The sequence below is a fragment of the Pteropus vampyrus genome, unplaced genomic scaffold (genome assembly GCF_000151845.1).
Source record: "Pteropus vampyrus isolate Shadow unplaced genomic scaffold, Pvam_2.0 Scaffold160, whole genome shotgun sequence".
NCBI classification, from domain to species: Eukaryota; Metazoa; Chordata; class Mammalia; order Chiroptera; family Pteropodidae; genus Pteropus; species Pteropus vampyrus.
This window is the reverse complement of record NW_011888941.1, coordinates 67,737-91,491: the sequence shown is the minus strand read 5'-3', so window position 1 is coordinate 91,491 and position 23,755 is coordinate 67,737. Positions and strand designations below refer to the sequence as shown.

Here is a 23,755-nt window from a genome sequence, read left to right as displayed (position 1 = left end):
AGGTAGCATTTCAGAGATTATTTACTACAGTGATTATTTGATTTCCCAGGTAGCCAAGGACACCAGGGAATATAATCTGCCTCCATGAAAGTATACCCTCTGTAGGACAAAGCAAGATATAAATAAATACACACTTAGGTTGTAGACTTTTGTTCTGTCTTCTTAACATTTAAGTTTGGATGAACAGAGTTCGGGAAGAAAGGCAAGAAGAAACATCTTTAAGCACCTACCAAGTACTAGGCAAGGTGCTTTGTTAACATTGCTGTTTTTAATTTTATAACAACTGGAGACAGGAATCATCACCCACATGTCAGGTAGCTGCAGAAAAGAAGTCAGGCTAAGAAGCCTGGAAAGAAAGGAGAACATCAAAGGAGCAGGAGCATATTTGGAGCTGGATGCATCTGGTCTTGGAGTCCATTTTCCCACAAGTGCAGTGGTTTACATTCTCTGTCCGACGGAGGAGGCATGGCAGCCAGATCCACCCTGAGCTGCACAGCTCAGTTACCAGTGCACACAGCCTGGGCAGTGAACCTAGAAGAGGGAATCCTGTGTTCTCGACATTTTTGCATAAACTCAGTGGAGCTGAGATTTCTAGAGTGGATAAGGCCACATTTGAGTAATCATTAACAGTTCCTCCTTCTTAGCCCAGGTCATAAAATTTGTTTATGTTAAGATCTGGAAGCAACAACGGATCCAGCCTACCACACTGAAACCGAAAGGCCCAAAAAGGGCCTTTACCTGCTGAAAGTACCAGGGGCCTCTGACACAGTGGTGGTTTGAGCCTCTGCCATCGTTGTACCCAGGGAACTGTGCTGCTTCCCTGGAACACACTTTCTGTGCTCACTACCCTTGGTCGGACTTTTGGGCTGCTGATTTTCAGCTAGAACTTGAAGGTGAGAATATAGCTTAAATCTTTTACTTATTAGTTTACTCATTAGTTTACTTTTTAAATCTTTGCTTTTAGTAAGGTAGATGTTACTGTATAGATAAAACTGACTTACTCAAGCCAAAAATATTTTAAGGAACCTAAAAAATAGAATAAAAGATATTTGTAACTAGCAGATACCACCCTAACAAAGTTAGACCTAGAAATTCAGGTTCCTAAGGCAAAATCTCCAAAAGTTCCCTCTCCCATAATATCATCTCTCTTTTCCACACTGACTTCATCCCAAATATGCTCTCTTTCCTCTCCCCTTCCCCAGGGGCAGCTCTACTTCTCTGCCCATGACTAGTTCTTCTCCTGAAAAGGGCCATCCTTTCATTCCAGCCATTGCCTGGGACAAATGCAGGGCCTGCAAAGGGGACTGCACCAGGTCCTCATGCTCCAGGGGGCTAGACATATAGATAAGTAATTGTAGGACAGTGAAGTAAGAACTATAAAATTTACACACAAAATACTACAGGATCCTATGGGAGTGTTGACATAAGAAACGTCCAAATCTGTAGAGAATTTTTATGAATTTATTTGAGTCAAACTGACAATTGTGGGGAAGAAAATTTGAATGGATAAGAAAATGTTCTGGAGAGGGGCAGTTTCATGGCTCGTTTTATACATTAGAATCAAAGGAGGATTCATAAGGAAGGTTACATGAAATCCATTGGTGGTAGATTAGGAGGCAGGAGAAAGCAAAGTGGGGAAATCTCCGGGACTGAATAAAAAGTAAAACAGAGAGACACATACTTCTTTGGTATTGGTGGTATAGGACAGCTAATGATTAACATTTATAACATATAGACATAGTAATCGGGAACAAGGTAACAGTGAGGGTTCTGTGGTCTTGTGCTCTGGTGCGATTGGTGTGCCCTGAGGGATCTGAGAAAGGGGATCCCTCTGACATTCCAAGGGTATGTCATCTTAGATGCAAAAAGACAATAGGCTCACTTAAGGTAAAGATTAACCTTTGTCAAGGAAGCTGCAGCCTAGGACTTGACTACCTGCCATGACCCACTTTTAGTTAGGCATTTTTATGTTCAGATCATCTTCTGTGACTGTTTTCAGTCTGGGTTTGTTAGACCCACCATGCAGGCCTTACCTGAGCTAGTGAGGCTTAGTAAGTGGCCCCTTTTTCATCCACATAAATATCAATAGACATCTTATTGCCTAAAAAGTAAAGTTCAAATTCTTTATCTAGAAAAGTAAAATTGGCTAAAAATTTACATCTGCTAGAAGTCCAAGATCTAGGTGTTGGCAGGTTTGGTTTCTCTCGAGGCCTCTCTCTTTGGCTTGCAGATGGCTGCCTTCCTACCATGTCCTCACACGGTGTTTCCTCTATGGATGCGCATCCCTGGTGTCTCTTGTGTGCTCAAATTTCCTCTTATAAGGACACCAGTCACATTGGATTAGGGCCCACCCTCATGGCTTCATTTTAACACAGTCACTTCTTTAAGGGTCTTTTCTCCAAATTCACTTCCTTAAAGTCCCTTGGGCAGACATAATGCAGTGCCTGATAGTATCTAAATAAGCATTGTAAAGCAATACAAATTTATTATCTCACTCTTCAGTATGTTAAAAGTCCAAAACAGGTGTCTCTGGTAAGACAAGGTACTGAAAGGGCTGCTTCTTTCTGGAAGCTCTAGAGAAGAATTGCTTCCGAGCGTCTTCTAGTTGTCGGCAGAATTCAGTTCCATGTGGCTATAGGACCGAGTTGCTTTTCCTGGCTGACTCCAGCTTAGGTTTCTTCTCAGCTTCTAGAGGCCATGCCTTGTCTCATGTCCCTTTGTCTTCAAGTCAGCAGTGGGACGATAAGTCCCTCTTAAGCTTCTAATGAATTTCTCTACCTCTTCTGTGGCTGCATCAGTCTAACTGGCTCTTCCACCTCCCTCATCCACTTTTAAGTGTCCTCGTGGTTATATTAGGCCCACCCAGATAATCCAGCCCGATCTCATAGTCTTAGGTCCTTAACCTTAATTTCACCTGAGAAGTCTCTTTGCTATGCCATGTAAAATATTGGGGATTAAGACATGGACATCTTTGGGGACCATTATTCTGCCTATCGCAATATGTATTTTAAGAAGATTAAAATACATCAAAATAATAATTCCTGGGTGATAGATATTTTTAAGAAGGAATGTGGGATTTCTAGACAGATGTTGGCTGCAATCATAGGCAAGCTATTGATCATGTGACTCCATTTTATAACAGTGATGATTATTTCTTCTTAACAAAATTATGCTATGAATTAAAAGAAAAAAGAAAAGTTTATAAACGATCCAACATACAAGGCTTGTATGAAATGTTGCTTCTTTTCCCTCCTCCCTCCTAAAGTTGCTCACACAGCAATCTCAGGAGTATTGTCCAAACCATAACTTCTTTTTTTGCTGTTTTTAAATTTTATTTTATTATTAGTTTCAAATATACTGTACTTCGATTAGATATTTATAGTTTATGAAACCATCCCCTTAATTACTCTTAATCTCCTCTGGCTCTCCACCTAGCCATTATATTAATGCTCACCGCATTCTCTATGCCATGTTCCCCATCCCTGTGACCATCTATCTACTACTAATATGTACTTCTTTAACCCTTCACCCCATTCGCCAAGCCTCCCAAACCCCCTCCCCTCTGGCCATCCCCAGATTATCCTCTGTATTTGTGAGTCTGTTTTTGATTAGTTTGTTCTTTTTGTTCCTTAGATTCCACATGTAAGTGAAATAATGTGGTGTTCATCTTTCTCTGTCTGACCTATTTCACTCAGCATAATAACCTCTAGGTCCGTCCATGTCGTTGCGAATGGTAGGATTTCATTTTTTTCAACGGCTGAGTAATATTCCATTGTATATATGAACCATAACTTCTTTATCCAGTCGTCTGTTGGTGGGCATTTAGGTTGCTTCCATATCTTGGCTATTGTAAATTGTGCTGCCCTGAACATAGGGGTGCATAGATCTTTATGAATTATTGTTTTGGTTTTCTCTGGATAAATACCCAGAAGTGCAATTTCTGGGTCAAAAGGTATATCCATTTTTAATTTTTTGAGGAACCTCTAGACTGTTTTCCATAGTGGCTGTACCAATTTACAATCCCACCAACAATGTATGAGGGTTCCCTTTTCTCCGCGTCCTTGCCGACACTTGTTGTTCTTTGATTTATTGATGATAGCCATTCTGATATGTGTGAGGTGATATTTCATTGTGTTTTCATTTGCATTTCTCTGATGATTAATGACCTTCAGCATTTTTTCTATGTTTACTATAACTTTTTTAGCACATTGTAAACACAGCTATTTCTTATATTTAAATTTTTTCTTACAAATAGTTTATTTCATTTTCTGAAAATATAGTCTTCATCCTAAAAGACTGAACTCACTCTGAGCTTAGAAACCACCATGAAAATGGGCCTGTCTATATTGGGCACCCAGTTCTCTCACCCATTCCATGGAAAGGCTGGCCCAGCTTCTGTTAATTAGTTTCCAATAATCACTAACTGTTATATTTTTTATAAGAACCCTTCCAGCTCTAAAGTTCTAACACTCATTTCATGAAAAGTCAGAATGAGTTAACAGACATAAGGCACTCAGCCCAGCACATGCAAACTGAGGTGTTTAATAAATGTTAGCTTTTAATTATTATCATTATCTTTATTAGAAATAACAGTAAGTGCCTTCTGAAATTCCAGTAGCCAATTATTCTAGGGTAATAGTGTTCCATTCCTCCTGGATTCCTGAATTTATCCATTTAAAAAGTTTCTCTCAAAAGAACAACAATAAAATAAACAACCAGATTCAAATACAGCCCCAAAATTTAAGTAGACATTTCTCCGAAGGAGACCTAGAAATGACAAATAAGCACATCAAAAGATGCTCAGCATCACTAATCATTAGGGAAATGAAAATCAAAACAGCATGAGATATCGCCTCATACACCTTTTTAAAATTAAAATTTTAAAAAAGAATAAAACAACTTTGTTGGTGAGGATGTAGAAAGATTGAAACCCTCATGTTTGCTGGTGAGAATGAAAAACAATGCCGCTGCTGTGGAAAATGGCATGGCAATTTCACAAACAAACAAACAAACAAACAAAGAATTACTAAACAATCCAGCAATTCCAATTCTGGGCATATACCCCAAAGATTTGAAAGCAGGGTTTCAAAGCGATATCTGTACACTCATGTTTACAGCAGCATTATTCACAAAAGCCCAAAGTTGGAAGCAACCTAAATGTCCATGTGTGGATGAATGGATAAATAACATGTGCTATATCCACACAATAGGATATTATTCATTCTCACAAAGGAATGAAATTTTGACACAAGCTGTAACACGGAGACCTCAAAGATATTATGCGAAGTAAAGTAAGCCAGTCACAAAAAGACAAATATTATATGAATCCACTTATATGAGGTAACTAGAGTAATCAACTGGAGATAGGAAGTAGAATGGTGGTTACCAGGGGCTGGAAGTCCGAAAATGGGGAGTTATTTTTTAATGAGTAAAGTTGTTGTCTGGTGGTGGACATCAGTAATAGTTGCACAACAATGTGAAGAATATACTTAATACCACTGAAGCGTGCACTTGAAATGGTTTAAATAGTAAGTTTGATGTTATGTATATTGTACCACAAATTTTTAAAGACCCTCTCTATTCCCTCCCCATAAGGACTCTTCCTCCCATCCAAGACACTATGGCCTTGACCACAGAGTTGGGGAGACAGCCACAACTGAGAGAGGTGGCAGGAATCCCCCTGCAGGCCTCAACTGTGGACAACTGGAGTCAGATCCAGAACTTTGAGGCCAAGCCAGATGATCTCCTGATCTGCACTTACCCTAAATCAGGTAACTATGGGACCAGGGGGACAGAAAGACCTTGGCCTACTGAGTCAGCATGGGCTTCTCACATCAGTTGGAATTTCCCTTGATAAGATGTTTGCACTTATTCGAGGAAACCTGCTCCTTCTTATTTTTATGCAACGGTGGATCCCAGGATGCATAGTATCCCTGAGTTTACCCGGGGTCAAGCATAATGGCTCAAGCATACTGTGCTCAGTCATCATCTGCTCTGAGTGAGAGCATCATGTGGCTTTGCCTCTGCTAATCCTCTCTCCATAGAGATCCAATGGGTGTATCCCACATAGCTGTCCATGTGTCATGGCTAGCAAGATCATGACCTGAGGGGAGGTTGAAACAAATGCCATCGGTTTCCATGTCCCCTTCATTTACTCAAGACACTTAGGACATATTGTCTAAAAGGTTTCTGCTTCTCATTCTTTCCTTATGGGCCTCAGGAACAACATGGATTCAGGAAATTGTAGACATGATTGAACAAAATGGGGACATGGAAAAGTGTCAGCGAGCCATCATTCAACACCGCCACCCCTTCATTGAGTGGGCTCGGCCACCTCACCCCTCTGGTAAGAGCACCTCCCTCACCGCCCTGTGTTCTTTTTCCATTTTTTAGGATTTGATTTTTTAAGTCAGACAGAGAAGGACAAGTACCATGTGATTTCACTTATATGTGACATCTAAAAGAATAAAATGAACGAATAAACAAAGCAGAAATAACCTCATTGATAGAGAGCAAGCTGGTGATAGGCAGAGGGGAGAAGGCTTAGGGGACTGGATGAAAAAGGTGAAATGACGAAGAAGTACAAATTAGTAGTCACAAAACAGTTATGAGGAGGTAGAGTACAGCATAGGGAATATATTCAATATTATTGTAATGGCTATGAATAGTGCTAGATGAGTACTAGAGTAATTGGGGACATCACTTCATAAATTCCATAAATGTCAAACCATTGTACTGTATCCCTGAAACTAACATAAAATAAAATAAATAAAAATTTAAAAAATTAAAATAAAAAAAAGCTCAGTATAGCCAGGCGAATGCCTGAAAATTGACCAAAAAATGCATTTAGAGCCTGTGTTAGAATATCACTGAGTCTTTTTGTTTTCCCTTAAGGTCCTACCGGACCTTAAGATCCCCTCTGGCTCTTCTGATCCTTCATTTCTGTCCTTGTTGACCACCAGCTTTGCAATCCTATGCCTGGTCTGGCCCCTCTTCTGAACTGTCTGTGGGGCTCTGACCGCGCCCCCCGCCCGACACACACACAGGCCACTGTCTGCTTGTTTAACTGTGATATACTCCTTCCAGTTTTGTTTGTGTTTGGTCTTCATAAGGACAATTGGAGTTTAAATCCTGATGCCACTACTCATTCCATGACCTTCATCAAGTTACTTACCCTCTTTTGTTATAGTTTCTTCAGCTGCAAAACGCCCATAGAATTAGTGCCTACCTCACAGAGTTGTTGTGGTGATTAAGTGAGTTAATATATGTAAAAACTTAGAACAGTTCCTGGCACAGAGTAGATACTATTCAAGTGTTAAGTATTACCGACTACCTCTTTAGGTTAAATCCCTCATCCCACAACCCCATGTGTTCTCTGGTTCATCCAAGCCAAGTTTTTGATCTTATTTCTACATTCTGCCCCTGCGCCATTGTCTTACCTCTGACAATTTGGGGGATTAAAGAGAGGGAACAAAAAGCCCAAACATAATTTCTATGGAGGTATCTTTAGTGTCTAATAACTAAATCAGCATAAAAACAACAGTATAGAGCTTCTCTCAAGTGAATGCCAGCAGTTGTAGAATTTCAAGAAAGGATAAAAACCAGTAGTCCAGCATAACACGTCGCAGAAATCAAAATGGTCTTTATGAACCAAGGTGCCTTGTGTCCAAAGAGGTAACGAGCAGTTACAGGCTTTGTGGTCTTTCCAGCCACAAACAGATGGGGGTGTTGTAGTTTCATTTTAGGATAGATAATCCCTAAGAGGTCAGGAGTACCACTGAGGAGAGGAGGGTGGGTGCTGAAACAGACTAATGGGTGTGGGTCGAGTACACCAGCCACCTCGGAGAGTTCTGGAGTGGGTGGACAGTGCTGAATGCTGTGTGAGCTTGTGCCCTGTGTGCTCACTCTCCCTCCCAAGCCCCCTTCACCCTCCCACCAATTCTTGGTCACAGAGCTGTTGGACAACAAAGGTATTCATCTGCGATGCAATAAGAATAGGACCGGAAAGACTTTGAAAAGACGAATATGTCTGTGTGTGTGAACTATATATAGGTGAAATGTAGGCATGACCCCTTCGATTCAACAAACGTTTATACTGTAAGTCCTGTGCTGCACAGAAGATGCCATACCTCCACTTGCCCGCAATAAATTTATGGTCCCATGCAGACTATACAATGACGAGCAGTGAGTATGTTGGTAGAGATTGGCATAGGATGCTATTGGCACAGTGAGAGGAATGTGGCCAAAGGCCAATTCCTGGAGAAGGTGATAACTTGATAGGCTGCTATTGTTATCTACCTCTCCTGCCAGACCTCAAATACCTTGTACAGAAGATGAAGGCCAAAAATGACTCGATTCTCCCCTTCTTCCGCAGGACGAGCTTGAGAATGAACTCTGTAGCCTGAGGCATGTTAATGGCCCCAGAGGCTGAACAGCTGTGGCAGTGTGCCAGGGAAAGTAGACAACCTAACCAGCTTTTCTGGAGCATTGATGAGAGGCGGGGGAAGGGGCAATGTATAATTTCTCTAAATTTGAAAAAGAAAACATTGGTGGAATGCTTTATGTAAAACCCCAAATACACAGACTCTCTCCCTGCTACAGGGGTTCTTTGGCAAAAAAAGTCTGAAGTTGGAGTTGGACCAAGCCTGCCAGGAGGGCTGCATGTAGGAGGAGGAGAGCCCAGGCATACCAGCCTCCTTCCCACACAGGAGTCCTGTGGGGAGCAAACATGCTCAGGGCAGTGTTGTCACAGCCTTTCTTCTTCTCTTTGCTTCTTCTTTCTTCTCACCTCTCTATTTTTCAACTCCCTCTTCATTTGGGCCCCTAGGGAGCCACCGTAAAGGTGGCAACAACCCAAGAGTTCATGGGTGGATGAATAGACAAGTAAAATGTGGTACATGCATACAATGGAATATTATTCAGTTTTCAAAAGGAAGGCAATCTGACACTTGCTACAACATGGATGAACCTCGAGAACATAGGTAAATAAGCCATCACTTAAAGACAAACACTGTTTGATTCCACTTAAATGAGGTCTCTAGAGTAGTCAGAGTCAAAGAAACAGAAAGAGAATTGGTTGTCAGGAGCTGAGAGAAGGTGGAAGTGGGAGTTAGTGTTCGCCATACAGTTTCAGTTGTGCAAAATGTAAAGGGTTCTGGAGAATGGTTGTAAAACACTCTTAGGTACTTAACACTACTGAACTGTACACTGAAAAACGTTAAGATGGCAAATTTTACGTTACCTGGATTTTTAGAAATTACTAAATTTTTCAAATATTAAAAAAAGGTTATTGGGGATTCCCAACACATAAAATAAAGAAAAGGAAACCAGAATGAAGCATATCCCTTCACTGCCACCTCCAACCCCCGCTTCTTGCCGCACGCACACTCTCACACACACACGGACATGTACGCAGCTTAAAAAGTCACTGTGGGTATTAGATGCTGCCTAAGGATTTTAGGCAAAAGAGAAACGTGATCTGAGCTGCTCAAAAGCAGCAACGATTTGAGGCCACCAGGAGCACTTACATTTCAAGGTGTTGGTAACAGGAGCTTCAACCCCAGACCAGTCCCTCCCAGAGTGAAGGGCTTTGTCCTCTTCTCTCTACTGGCATCTGGCAGAGATTCTTCCTCTTTCTTAGGCACGGAGCATAACCAAGCCTTTAATGCTCAGATGGACCGCAAGCCCAATTTACAGTGGGGAGAGGGCAGTTAGCCCTTCGAGCAACATGCCCTCAAAAAGCATCCAGCTTTTTAAAAGTCAGACGTGGCCACAGATCTCCGGGGGTGATTGGCAGGGATAGAGTGAGGCATCTTCCTCACAGGTTGCTTTCTACCCGCCCCCATCTTTGGAAACCAGGCACTAACTTGAGAGGGCCTGGTTGCTCCATCAGTTCAGGTTGGTGCTCAGAGGACCAGAGAGGTAGAAGGTTGTTTCAGAACATAACTTGTTGATGCACATTTAAAATTAAATGTTACTTTACTATCAGGCTTTTTTCCGGATTTCAGAAAAACCCTCCACTGTTCCCTCTGATTCCTCCCCCAGAATGGAAGCTTCTTGGAAAGAAGGGCCATGTCTTCAGTACCTTAGTTGCCTTTTCCTCTAACCTCAGTTTGACACAATGATGGCACAGAACGAGCACCCAGTAAGTGTCTTAAAGGAGAGAGAAGAAATCATGACTCACATGCCATCACGTGTATAGGATTTTAGAGTTAAAACAAGTGACTGGCACACGGGCCAGGCACATGGGCACCAGCTGCAGGCACACGAGGATGGGCACTGGCTGGGAGGTGACAGAGGCCTGTGCTCTGGTCCTGGCTGGCTCTGCCTCAACAAGACATCACTTGTCCATTCTCAGTCTCTGTCTCTACACCCTTAAAGTGACAGAGTAAATTAATTCTAAGCTCCCTTTTTGCTCTCAAGCTATATTGTTCTACAGAAGTGAAGGTAATATCAGCGATCCCATTATGAAATCCCAACAGAAAGTCAAGAGACAAGCAGAAAGATAGGCAGGTGACGCTACACCTGGATGGAGCCTGTAATATAAGTTCCCCATGCAATACTTATACTGCTCAGGTGGTTCCTCTTGACTTACTTTAAAGGTGTAGAAAAAGCCAGAGCAATGCCCTCTCCACGGACACTAAGGACTCACCTTCCCACTCAGCTGTTGCCACCGTCTTTCTGGAAAAACAACTGCAAGGTAAGACAGCAACAGTCACCCTACTCCTCACTGGGGACAGGAGGGCGGGTAAGTCTCCTGAGAGCAAATTCTCCCCACCTCGATTCAGAACATACGTCATCATTTTTACTTCTCCACTATCTGGGAGGTGTCGAGAGTTTATCACCAATAAGGAAAAAAATGTAAAGTTTACATCCAGCAGGATATTCACTTGAACAGTTTCAAACAAAAAATAGCCAGAAGTCAAACTGAATTTTTGGAGAGAACTAGAGACCTTGGGGAGACGGTGAGTGTTCACTGCTATTTCCATAAGTTTGGCTGTGAAAGGATGGGGAGGGGGTGATCACCCTAGGTTGCGGGCAATGGGAAGACTCATATAATACATCAGAGAATAAAGAGAGAGGGGAAAAAACCCTTAATATTATGTAAAGGTTGAGTAGATGGAGTGGTGTTTTTGAAGGGGGCACTTGGCTTCAGCTTCTAGCAGACTCTGGGCTTCTAGTTTTATTTATTCTCGGACTTTATCTATTCTGCACTCCTGTGCCGAATCAGCCCCTGGCACATAGGGGACATGAAAACATGTTTGCTGAACGAGCCATGAATGAGTGGCTGTGGGGTGAACAGAGTCAAGTGTACAAACCGAGCCGTCAGCCAGCCTTGGTAAGAAAGTGGAGCACTGTTTTCTCAGAGGTGGAAATGAGAGGGAAAGAGGGTTAAGAAAGATGTATTTCTAGGGAACAGTAGCACAGTTGAGAGGATTCACATCAAATGACCTGAGTCCTTTCGGTGAAGTCGAATAAGGGAAAAATCCATTTCCGGGATTATAGCAGACTAGATATCCTGAAACCCTTTTGTACAAAATGCTTGGGAAAGCTGCATAACATATTCCAAGTTTTCCTTTTAAATGCATAACTGAGATCAAGATAAAGTAAGAGAAATTCCTAAATTCTAAAAAATGACGTGAGAGCTGAAATTCAGAGAGAAATTGAGGTTATAGTTGAGACTATAGTTGTCCTAGGGAGATTTGTTGACCTGGATAATCCAGCAACTTTAGCTTTAAAAGCAGAGGGGCAGCGTCAAAGCCGAGAGCAAAAGGAACTATATAGAGAGTGCAGAACAGAAGCTGGGACTGCTGAAGGCTTCATCCTCAGTGGATGGGCAGAGGAGGCCAAGGAAACCTCTCTGTCTTGACCTGGGCTCTTTGCGCCCCTGAGAATGTGTAGCCAGAGGCCTTCTCTCTCAAGGATTAGAGATTCAAACTTGTACGTGCATTGTCCAAGACTCCGTAAGCTGAAAAACTTGCATAACGTGGTTCCCATTGTCAGTGTCCCCAGGATGCCTAGAAGAAACAAACACAGAATCCTCCCTAGAGCTTCTACTGGGCAGCGCGGTGTTCCCACTTGAGCCACCATGTCACCTTAAAAAATACACAAAGGAACAAGCCGGCATGAGAAAGAGTCTGCAGAAAGAACAAAAGCAGAATTAGACCTTAAGAATTTCAGATAATAAATTTATCAGATATAGAAATAAAAGAAGAACATTTATGTTGTATAAAGAAATAAAAGATTGAATTAAAAATTAAAAACAAAAGAAGGTACTATTTTTAAAGAATTATTTATTAAATTTATTAAATAAACAAACAGGATCTCTGTAACTGAAAATACATACAATGGCTTAACTGAAATACTCAAGGATAGGTTAAAGTGAATAATATATACAGCTGAAAAGAGAATTTATAAACTTGGAGAGGGGGATGGGATAAAGGTTCGCAGAGAGAAAAGAGAAGAGAGATGAAAAATAAGAGAAGTAACAAAATAAGAATTAATAAAGTGATTATCAAGCAGCAATGAAGTGAAAGCAGACCAGCAGTTAAAAAGATTAAGAATTTCAGGTTTTCTGCAGGACCCACACAAGGAAGCACCGGGGGTCGGGCAGGAGGAAAGGGAGTGAGGGTAAAACGGGAGCGAGCACCTTTACCGTGGTTTCTGAAGAAGGACAGGTGAGGCCGGCAAGCAGTATAGGACTGGCTAGTTGGAATAATTTCAGTGGGCCCCGGGGCTGTCCCTAGTTGTCTGGTCCTGTCCGGGAGTGATTAGAGCAGGCAGATAGTGGCCCAGGGTGTGAGAGCCCAGTGAGGGAGGTGGTTGAGGTATGGGCTCTGGATCGGTTGGTTTGCATTTGAAAACTGAGCTTGATGGTGACTTGTTAGACTATCTCAAAGAATAGGCTGACCCTGGCAGGGGCAGCTCCTCCAGGGTCCATTAGGCCCTAAGATGTCAATCATCAGAATACAGAAAATAAAAGACATGACATTTTGGGCCAGATAGTTCCTTCTTAGGAGTGGGGAAAGGCTGTCCTGTGCATTGTAGAATGTTGGGCAGCATCTCTGTCCTCTACTCATTAGAGGCCAGTAGCACCCCCGCCCCCCGAGTAACAACCAGAAATGTCTCCAGACATTGCCAAAAGATTGCCCTAAAGGGCAAAAAGATTCCCACCATTTTAGGGTAAAACAAAAACAAAAACAAACAAAAAAACCCCCACAGCTTTGAAATGGCTAGTCATGGGATGGCTAGTCAACAAGGCCACTTTGAGATTAATGCTGCTAGAATGTGAGTTGAGTATCTAGAAGCCACAAGGAGATAAAAGGTCAAATGTGGTTAAATTGAAAGGCTGGGAGGGTACAAGGACACAAAACTGTGGTCCAAATGAAACCTACAGGGATGCTTTGTAGGGGAAGAGCTGATGTGATTAGAGATGGGAATAATAGCATTTATGAGGCCAGAAAAAAAATCATAGCTATTTTCTTGCTACATGGCCAAAACTCTTCACCACAAAGCTGTTCCGCTCCTCTGGGAAACCTAGATGAAGGTGTTAGGAAGATCATCAGTATGCATGCGAAAGTGTTTTAGGCTCATGGTGGGTCACAGTTTCTAGAGAAAGATTGTACTCCGATACCAAAGGGGCAAGCGGGAGCCAGGCTACTTCATAGGACCGAATTAGGATGAGAGAGCAGAATTAGCAGAAAAGCAGGGACAGGCAGAGGAGAGAGGGAGGTCGCAAGGCCAAGATGAATTGCCAGCACAGGAGAGCTGAGCCTGATGTGCACAGCCACCCTCAGCATGGCTCCCCCTGTATAAAACCGCTTTTTATACAATTGTCTTTCACTTACCCCTCTTCTTACCTCCAAGTTCCTTTATGTCGCTCGAAATGCCAAAGACTGTATGGTTTCCTACTACCATTTCCAAAGGATGAATCAAATGCTTCCTGACCCTGGTACCTGGGAAGAATATTTCGAAACCTTCATCAGTGGAAAAGGTAAAGGACAGTCCTTCACATCCTGGCATCCCCACTCCATCTAAGCTCGATCACACCTAACAGTTTGATTTCCTAAACGGTCGATGCCTCACTCATTAGGCAAACTAGTTTTAACACAGACTTAGACTGGCTGGACTGGCTGCTCTCATCGCGGATATCCACAGCCCAAGTAAATATCTCCCATTTGGTTTGAAAGCCTTTATTCTGGGTCACCTTACCTGTAGAGTCATCCTCATTCCAAAGACTATCCCTGTTCCATTTTGAGGCCAATGTGATTATGCATCATCAATATGAAGCCACTTCAGGTAGCATGTGGGATAAATCACCCCATGGTATCCCATTCTACATCACCCTCCAAATCAAATAGATCAGGACTCTTAGGATCCACCATTTCTTTTCCTCTGTCTTCAACACACTTCGGGTAAATAAAATTCCTAACTATTGGAAGATTTTGTATGATCCCTATATAGGACTGTTCTATTTCCTGTGTCTGTTACAGTGTGTTGGGGTTCCTGGTATGACCACGTGAAAGGATGGTGGGAGATGAAAGACAGATATCAGATTCTCTTCCTCTTCTATGAGGACATAAAGAAGGTGAGTAAGGCCTTTCAGAAGAACTGCTTCGGACCCTGGTGCAGAGAAATTCTAAGCTGTTTCAGGACTTCTGGGAGGGAGACCTTGAAGAACGTAAGTGTGTCTTTCTGATACTCTCTTTCCTTCCAATGCAATGTTACCCTCACCACAGGACCCAAAGCATGAAATTCAGAAGGTTATGCAGTTCATGGGAAAGAATTTAGATGAGACAATACTGGATAAAATTGTCCAGGAGACATCATTTGAGAAAATGAAAGAAAATCCCATGACAAATCGTTCTACAGTTCCCAAATCTATCCTGGACCAGTCCATTTCCCCCTTCATGAGAAAAGGTTTGTGGGCTCTGAAATACTATGTAATTATAAGTATTATCAACTGCTCAGCTTATCTAGTAACATACTGCTTGCCTTTCAGCAAGATGTTAAGTTTTATTAATTTCAAGACAATACATTTACACTATTGATAATATCTGCAGCTAATAAGGTCAAGGGTTTGATCTTGTTACAGAGGGTAGCTCTCTGGGTTATTCAGTGGCAAGGAACAGAAAGTGCCTCAAGTGAGCCTCAAAATGAGGGGCTTGCTGGGAGGAGTCTTGTGAAGCAACAAGGAGATGCAGTCTCAAAGGCAGTTAAGAGCAGGAGCCACCCTTGGTCCAGGCCTCACTGGCATCCAGGCCCCAGAGGCAGCAGCGGATTCCGGCTCTTTGCTCTGACACACCGCCACGTACAGGATTCAGCTGCTCTCTACATATCTGCTATGCATGCCTTTCTCTGCTGACCAGCTGCTTCTTCCCCTCTCTGCATTGTACCCTTTTCTTTTCTACCTTACAGCTTCTGCTGTCTCAGTTTCCACTCACAACTTGGTCTTGACCATGGCCCAAACCTGTCCCTCATCACGGTTTTCAGCCACAACTACTGCAGAGAACCACCTCATTCTCTTAACGTTTCGGAGTTCCAGTTCCAAAAAGAGGAATTCTAACTGCCCTTGCTAATATTTTCTAAGGAATATAAAAACCTTTATCGCATGTTAATTTTAAAACTAATACACATCATTGTAAAATTTAGATCAATATCGCATTATATTTTAAAAGTTCTCTTCACCAAAACTCGGCTCTCCAGAAGTAACTGTCAATGGTGTGGACGTCCCCTCCCTCTCTGTTTGAGAAACATAGACTTTTTTATTTTCACAACACTGAACCATTGCCTGCATACTGCTTTGAACTTCTTTTCTTTAAACATGTGATTGAATTTATTTTCTTGGATTTCCTAGTCTATAACATGATCCTTTGCTACCGAAACAAACCAAACAATTCCATTTCTTTCCTCTTCAAATAATCAACGGTAATGATTTGGCAAGTAGCCTTTCTACAGACACATACATACTCATCTTTCTATTGATTCTCCTTCCCTCAGACTCATACATACACAAAGACATATACCACAATGAAAGCTTGCTTCCAGAAAGACAAAATGTGGTCATATACACCTTCATTTACCAGAATATCAGGTATCCCTCCAACGCAAGGCATGTAGGTCCATGTAGCTCACTGTTTTTAGTGGTCTCATGTTGTATGAAAGCATGGATACATCATACTTCACTCAACTATTCCCCTAATGGTAGACCATACGGTTGTTTTCACATTTTTGTCTTTATGAACAATGCTACAGTAAACATCTTTGTGAATAGGTTCTTATGCCGTGACACTGTTATTTCTGCTGCATTGTTTTCCAAAAGAAACATTGCTAAGAAAAAGGGTATTTTCCCTTTTTAAAAGTATTTTAATCGCTGCTGGTTGGCAAAACAAACAAACAAACAAACAAACAAACAAAAAAACAAAAAAACTATCTCATTCATATTTCTCCCCAAAGTCTTTTTTATCGAGATGTAGTTTACATACAAAAATGCACAGCTTTTAAGGGTACGGTGCAATAAGTTTTGATAAATATACCTATGTAATACCAGCACCCCAATCAAGATATTAAACATTTTCATTACCCCAGAGGTTTCTCTTCGTGCCCCTTTTCAGTCAATCTTTACTCACAGAGACAACCACTTTTTGAATTTCTATCATTACAGATAGGTTTTGCCTGTTCTTAGATTTTATATAAATAAAATCATACAATGTGTTCTTTCTTGTGTCTGGTGTCTTTTACTCAATGTAATGTTTTGAGGTTCCTCCATGTGGCTATGTATCAGTAGTTTATTCTTTTCTCTGTCTGTGTAGTAGTCCATTGTGTGAAGTTTTGGGGCCAGGTCACCAGCTCCTTAGGGTCAATTGTCTTCCCAATTTAGGAGCCCACACCCTACACAGCATCGTAGTGCTACTTCTCAAGCAGAGAGCTACAAGTGGACAGATATCCATTGAAAGGAAAGTGGAGGTGAGGCACTCTATTCAGCTCACCAGAACTTTATTCAATCAGAGAGTGATACTCCCATCCCTTTCTTTTTCTAGGAACTGTGGGGGATTGGAAAAGCCACTTCACTGTGGCTCAGAATGAGAGATTTGATAAAATCTATAGGAAAAAGATGGAAGGAACCTCAATAAACTTCTGCATGGAACTCTGAGTAAGGCATAAATAAAAAGATGGACCACAAAAATGCAGATGCTACCTTCAGTCCTTCAACCCCGGCCAAAAGAATCTCTGAAATCTCATTGTGAATGCACACGATTGTGGTACCAGCTGTCTCTGTGATTATTACCAACTTCACGTACCAACTTGAAGCATGTACCAACTTCTTTTATATACAGGACCATGTCTAATGCTCATTTTCTCAACTGTTTTTTTCTGAAGTAAGAAGTAAGATGTTTTAATAAACTAAGTAGATTCAGAATAACAATGATAGCAGCACAGTAATTGTAAAGACATCAAAGCAGAACTTGAATCTCCAGCTCTGTCATTCCATGTGACTCCTTAGAGTTTTTGTTTGTATTCAGAATTTAAAATACTGAAATATTTAAAGAAGTGCAAACTGTGAGGCGTCAAATTTTTGTTTAGTAAGTGCAAAGTTTTGTTCATAAAATAGTTTGTTGATTTTGAATAAAATTTTTAAATTAAAATTTACTGTCTTCTGTAATTATAAATTATTTGTTTTAAAACTCGAGAATGAATCAAGAAAATGAAACATTACATCAGTGGTGTATAATTTTGTAATTGACTGAATCGTACTTTTTATAAACATTTTAGTTTTATTGAAATCGACTCAGTCCGATCATTTTTTACTGGAGTGAGTCTACCCAAAGTTGAATCACTGACTACAGTTCTTTACTGACCATTTTTTATTACTCGTTGCTATTCATGACGACTATGGAAAATAATTTTGTTGCATATGGGATGGAAGTAGTAAAAAATGGTTCAAAGAAAGGTTCAGATATGGGTTCAAATCACAAACTATATTATGGACTGTTTGTATGTTCATTTGTTTAAACTCACTTTCCTTTTTCCTTTCTAGCTGGGAATTAAACATAGTGACTTTGAGTTTTAGTATATCAAAGGGTTTTAAACTTTAAACTTTGATATACTAGATTTCACAGGGCTGTGGGTTTTAAAATCATCTGCAAGTCACTTTTATGTTCGGGCTTCCAAAACTCTGGTGAAAATTACGTGCCAACTGGAATACATAATTAAGGTTATGGGTGAACAGCTGCCTAGCTGGTAATGAGGCAGGATAGTTAGCCTAGGGACCTTTCCTCTCTACTCCAGGATCCGGCTCTGGAATTTTTCCTTTGTCCCTTACTCAACCCTCTCCCTGCTTTCGCTCTGTGAGAAACAGACCAAAGGCAGAAGACAGGATAGATTGCCTTGGGCTGCCCCCTTCCTTCCAGGTGGCATGAGGGAAAAAAAACCAAAAAACCAAAAAAACAAAAAACAAAACAAAGGCCTAGTGGAGGCAGGATGGATAACCTTGGGACATACCCTCCCTTTGGGGATAAGGCTCTGAGTCTTTTCCTTGTCTTTCTTTAGCTTTGACTAACCGTAATGTCACTATAATATCATCCTCCTTTCAAGTCTTCAGGCACTGCCTCCCTCCAAGAAAACAAAAGCCCACGATCCAGACAGCTTGGGTGGCTCACTTTCAGTTTGCCCACACTTTTCTCTTAAGTTTGTACTTTCACTTTAATAAAATCTGCGGTCTCTGGCTTGTTATTTGTTGTGTTCTTGAATTCTTTCTTGTGGCATAGGACGAGAACCTGGCCACTGGAGCTCCAGGGCAGAATCTCTTTGGACTCCCAAGTCTCTTAATTCCCTGTTAAGCTCTCTCGCATCAGTAAAACACATTGTTTTGCAACTTGACCAAATCTCCACCTGCTCAAGCAAGGAGGGATCAAACATAGGAGCAGAGACACAAGAAAGAGAACTTACCCCGGGAGATTCTGTACTTGAGCAACAAGCTAAGATGAGGCGATTGTAGCACGCCTTCTCCCCCATATACCTGTATGTGTCAAAAGCCAAAAAAGGATGATTTTACAGTGTTTCTTTCTTCCTAGAAACAGCTACGTTCATTCATTCATTCCTGATTGAACACCAACTTCTCTGTCTGGTGCATGAGACGTCAGAAAAGTAAGGACCCACACACATAGTCACAGAAGAGAGTGTTGTGGGGGAAAGGCTGCAGTTCTTTTAGAGAATGGAGCAATGATGGGAGAATGCAGAATGATGGCAGCTTGAAGAATTGGCTTTCCCAAGGAGAAGCGGCCCTTCCTGGGCACTGAAGCTTGCATTCTTTGGTGTTAACTAGGAAAAGAGGATGGGCTGAGCGGGGGGACTCAGGAAGAGGTTCGTGGCGGGAAAGATGTGGTGCCTGTTTGAAGACTATAAGGAAGGGCTATGAGGGGAAGTGCAATGAGTTCAGGGAGTCGCCGAGAAAACGAAGCTGGAAACAGGCAGGGCAGATCATCAGTGTCTTGACAGTCATGCGGAGGATGTTAGTCTTTATTCTAAAAGCAGTGAGAAGCCACTGAAGACTCTAAGAAAGATGGCGGTGTATTATTCACGCCAGCATGTTGACATGTCCACTGTGGGCGAAGTGTAGAGACAGGCCGTGTATGGGAACAGGGATGGGGGGCTCATGGCACTAGTCCCGTTGAGAAGGCCTAGGGTGTGGCCTTGGGCAGGGAGGCTTTCAGAATTAAGGTAGGAAGTCGACCTCCTCCTTTAGCCTCTAGTACACTGGTTAAAAACGTGGGAGGTTAAATATAAGACTAATTTGTAGGATGCTCGGTTCCTCATAGAACATCTTTTTCTTTTTAATCACACAAACATTTCTCTAGAACCTCCTATGGTAGTTACTACTGAAGATTAATTAGAACCAAGAGAAGGGAAGAGAGCGAGGAGATCTGGATTATCAAACTTCAGATCAGTGAGCGATATATGACATAGTCACAGACCCTATGGAAAGGAAAACGTAGTCTGAGATAGTTAACAGATTCTGTGTTGGGGCTGTTTTTCATATTCAGCACTATAACTGACCCAAGAGATACAATTTAGTCAAGGTCTCAAAGGCAAATGCTGGAGCAGTTTGCTGTGAGTCACAGACTTCAAAGTCTGGGACGATACTAGTCAGGTTGTAAGACGTTTGTAGAGAGTGACTTGAGTGGTTTTTTTTCTGTTTTGCCTAGTCAGTGGCATTGTTGCGGGGGCCAGAATGATGGCCAGCCTGTGGGCCATTCAACACACAGGACTAGCTCTATCCTGCCCTCTCAGCCATATCTTCCCCACTCCTCCTCTCACCACAGTCAAAGGACAAGCTGTCAGATCATTTTGAAATGAAGATCCTAAAAATACAGGGGAAGTGTAGATCACCCTTAGGCACAAACACTTCAGCCGTTCCCCTTCCTCCCCTCCCCTCCCCTCCCCCAAGAGAATACTTAAATAAATTTTCAGGAGAAAAAATACCGCAGTAAAATTGTGCCAGTTGCTACTGAAGATTCATTTATAAAGAGGAAGCAAAGAGGGAGGAGAAGCAGGAGGGAAGGAAGGCAAAAGGAAAGAAAAGGAAAGGAAAATGTACCCACCCACCCACCCCCAGCCCCCGTGACCGATTAAGTTGTTTTAGGGCCTTTAACCCAGTTAGGAGAAAGACAGAATACAACTCTACCCAGGCACGACTGGATGTGTTCTCAGGTCTCCTAGTGAATCATTTGCTGTAAGCCAAGTGTTAACACACAATGTTATCTCCCACTGTACTTCCTCATGACGTGATTGAACAGAACCAGATAGTGCCTAGGCTACAGCAACAGCACCTCACATAAATCACAACACTTTCTCCAGAGAGGCATTTCCTTCCCAGCCAACTGGCACCTAGAATTTTCCCCAGATTGAACAAGTTTGCATCTTTCTTTTTACAGCTTACTTTCTGAAAATGTCTTCTGAGACAATCTGCATCAACTGAAATAAAATACTTTGCCCTCTCTTTTTGACTTTCTTTTGTTTATTTTCATTGAGAATACTGTTTCCCAATGGTGCTGAAGGAACGCCAAATTCAACACCCCAAAATGGATGACATGGAGGAAATTTTCTTGACCAATGCTTTGTATGACTTTCGGAACGAAATCTGGCACTTCTAGGCTAGGCCCGATGATCTCGCTGCCACAGATCTCACTGTGTGCAAAATTGCCCAGGAAGATAGAGAGGCAGGTTGTGGGCAGCATAAGAGCACATCTAAGAGCTAAGCCCCTTTAAACCTAGGGTTAAAATCACCTTCGTTTTTCTGCTTATGTCCATGGCAGAGGGAGCAGCTTGGATAGTCCTAAGAGAAATTCACCAAAACACCAAATCACTGACACATAGGTGCACATAACTACATACACACACATGCACACATGTACACGCATACAAACACACACAGTGTCAAGTGCATTGTCATCTATTCCTGCCCAGGAGCGAGATAGGTGTATCTGGAAGTAAATTTTCCTAAACCTGCTTCCTCCAGGGAATCTAAGGGCTTCGCTCTGTTTCCTTATGATCTTATTTTATTTTAGAATTTCCCCTCGTATCTTCTCTTTCTATTAGCTCTTGATTATGGAAGAAGCAGAAAAGACAATCAGATTCCTAGTTAGTCGGCGATGTAGATAAGTTGATAACGCAGCTTGCCCCATGTCCTTGGGCCAACCCTCAAACTTCTCTGGCTTTCATTTCTTTACATATAAAGTGACGAATTTAGAAGAGAATGCTCTATGATACTTGCATACTTTGTTTAAATAAAAATTTACTGCACTGCATTATGACTGAAGATGAATAAGAAAACAGCCCTACCTCCTAAACATGAGGGAGGCTGCAATGTGGACCAGTGGAAAGAAAAAGTCCTTTGGCCTCAGACTCTGCCACTTATAAACTGTGTGGTCTTGGGCAAGTTAATTAACTTCTCTGGGCCCCATTTCCTCAGGAAAATGAGAGTAACGGCCACCTGACAGTTTTGTGGAAGCTTGAATGAAACAGCAAATGCAAAGCAGCCATACATAGCATGGACTAGCCATGTGTGATTGTCCCCTGCCTCTGGTCCCTATTCCAGAGTCTAGAATAGTCTAGAATAGAGGTCAATTTAAGGCACCACAGGGCACAGAGCAAAGAGAACCTGAAGTTGCCTGGTGACATGACGTCTCTCACCGCCAGTTTTCCCACCTGTTTTTTACTCCCTGGAACCTCAACTCCCACCTTCACTGAGATAGTGCTTATTACCCTTCAGGTCTGGTCTGAGGTGTAACTTGACCATTCCCCTCCAGTTTACCTTCAGAGCCTCCTTTATGAGCTCTTATAGTACCCACTGCTTACACTTACCCTAACACTAGCCAGCTCTACTCCGGCTAATAACCTGTTGGCCTCTTTCTTCCCTGCCTGCCCCAGTGAACTCTAAGTTCCTTGATGGTGGAATTGTGTCTCCTTCAGAAGCCTACACCCAGCACTAGCATACGGTGCTTAGTAGAGGCTAAGATCTCAACGAACTACTGGAAGTATGCATGAATGACTTAAGGAAAGGATAAATGAGAAGAGCAGACGAAAGGGAAGGAGGACCGGTAGAAGAGTTACTGGACCTAATAACATGGTTGTGTATTCATCATAAGGTTTTATTACATTCAGCATCATTTGGGGACAGATTTACAGATCTATAATTATCTTGCAAAATGTAAAGGATTAAAATGAAATGCTGTCTGAGAGGCAATTAACTAAATGTTGTCACTCCACTCACCCCTCTGTGGGGCCGGCCAGGGACGACACAGACACAGGTACTTGTGGATATGATATTCCTTGATGAGGAAGTTGGTTAAATGCAGCGAAAACTTGTACACGTTAAGCACGCTTTTCTTGCATAGCTTTCTCCAGAAGGCCACTCTGGTGAGTGGCTGAAGGTGACTGTCTCAGCATCTCAATCCCAAGGAGTATGGGTCTCCACAGTCAGACAAGCCCAACCGTGAGAAATGTACAGAAAGAAAAGTCCAGGGACAAAAATTTAATAGAATGCCCTCACATTTTCTGCATAATCAAACAGTGAAAAAAAGACAATTATAGCAATCTGTGGGGTTTTAAACACAGATTTCCTGCCCTCAAATGATACACGTCACTTCTTCTCAGTGGCTCTTGTCTTTTCAGAGTAGTGTGAAGAATACCCACTAAATTCCAATCCCAGGTTACTGTCCGTGACCAGTGACACACAGGTAAAATCTATGGGGTTAAGATTTAGCTTCTTTGACTGTGAGCAGAGCAAACTTAATAGGTTAACAAACTGATTAACTGTTTCCATTGCAAAACTCTACTGTTTTGCCACAAGGTTCTAAAGTTGCGCTAAATCTTAAGAGTGTTTCTTAATTCCTGGGGCAGCAGTTCTCAAAGCTGTGGGCCCCTGAGCCTGCAGTGTCAACATCACCTGGGAACCCATCCAAGACCTACTGAATCAGAAACTCTGGGAATGAGGCCCAGCAACCTGTGTTTTCACAAGCCCTCTGGGTGGCTCTGGTATGTGAACAAGTTTGAGATTTCTTGTTTGTGGGAAAAAATAATATTTCATGTACCTCAGAAAATCACTTGTTATAAGGCAGAAGAGAAGGCAATACCTAAATGTCTTTCTGCTGAATTTTTTTCTCCAATGTTTGGGTTCACATTTTTAATTTACATTTAAGAGATAAGTTAGAGTCATTTAAAAAATAAGCATCGATTAGCATCTCCTTAAACAGAA

At 41.9% G+C, this 23,755-nt stretch overlaps 1 protein-coding gene and 1 long non-coding RNA gene across 2 annotated transcripts; one reads left to right on the top strand and one right to left on the bottom strand.

The window, feature by feature from the left end:
* The first annotated feature begins 696 nt into the window (after positions 1-696).
* On the top strand, positions 697-17,410 carry LOC105298716 (sulfotransferase 1C2). Its single transcript, XM_011370094.2, has 8 exons — positions 697-893; positions 5,596-5,771; positions 6,221-6,346; positions 10,602-10,699; positions 13,867-13,993; positions 14,493-14,587; positions 14,739-14,919; positions 17,040-17,410. Exons 2-8 carry the CDS (start codon positions 5,621-5,623, stop codon positions 17,150-17,152), a joined length of 891 nt encoding a protein of 296 aa, XP_011368396.1. The 5' UTR covers positions 697-893; positions 5,596-5,620; the 3' UTR covers positions 17,153-17,410.
* On the bottom strand, positions 11,387-22,940 carry LOC111745664. Its single transcript, XR_002782766.1, has 3 exons — positions 22,772-22,940; positions 13,860-13,955; positions 11,387-12,017 (listed from the first exon to the last, which is right to left on the bottom strand). It is a non-coding gene; the product is annotated as an uncharacterized LOC111745664 (long non-coding RNA).
* Between the last annotated feature and the right edge of the window lie 815 nt (positions 22,941-23,755).

Coding starts and splice junctions, on each gene's coding strand:
- LOC105298716 (XM_011370094.2), top strand. CDS start 5,621: ATGGCCTTGACCACAGAGTTGGGGAGACAGCCACAACTGAGAGAGGTG. Junction 10,700..13,866: donor TCTGGAAAAACAACTGCAAG/GTAAGACAGCAA, acceptor CTTACCTCCAAG/TTCCTTTATGTCGCTCGAAA. Junction 13,994..14,492: donor AACCTTCATCAGTGGAAAAG/GTAAAGGACAGT, acceptor TGTCTGTTACAG/TGTGTTGGGGTTCCTGGTAT.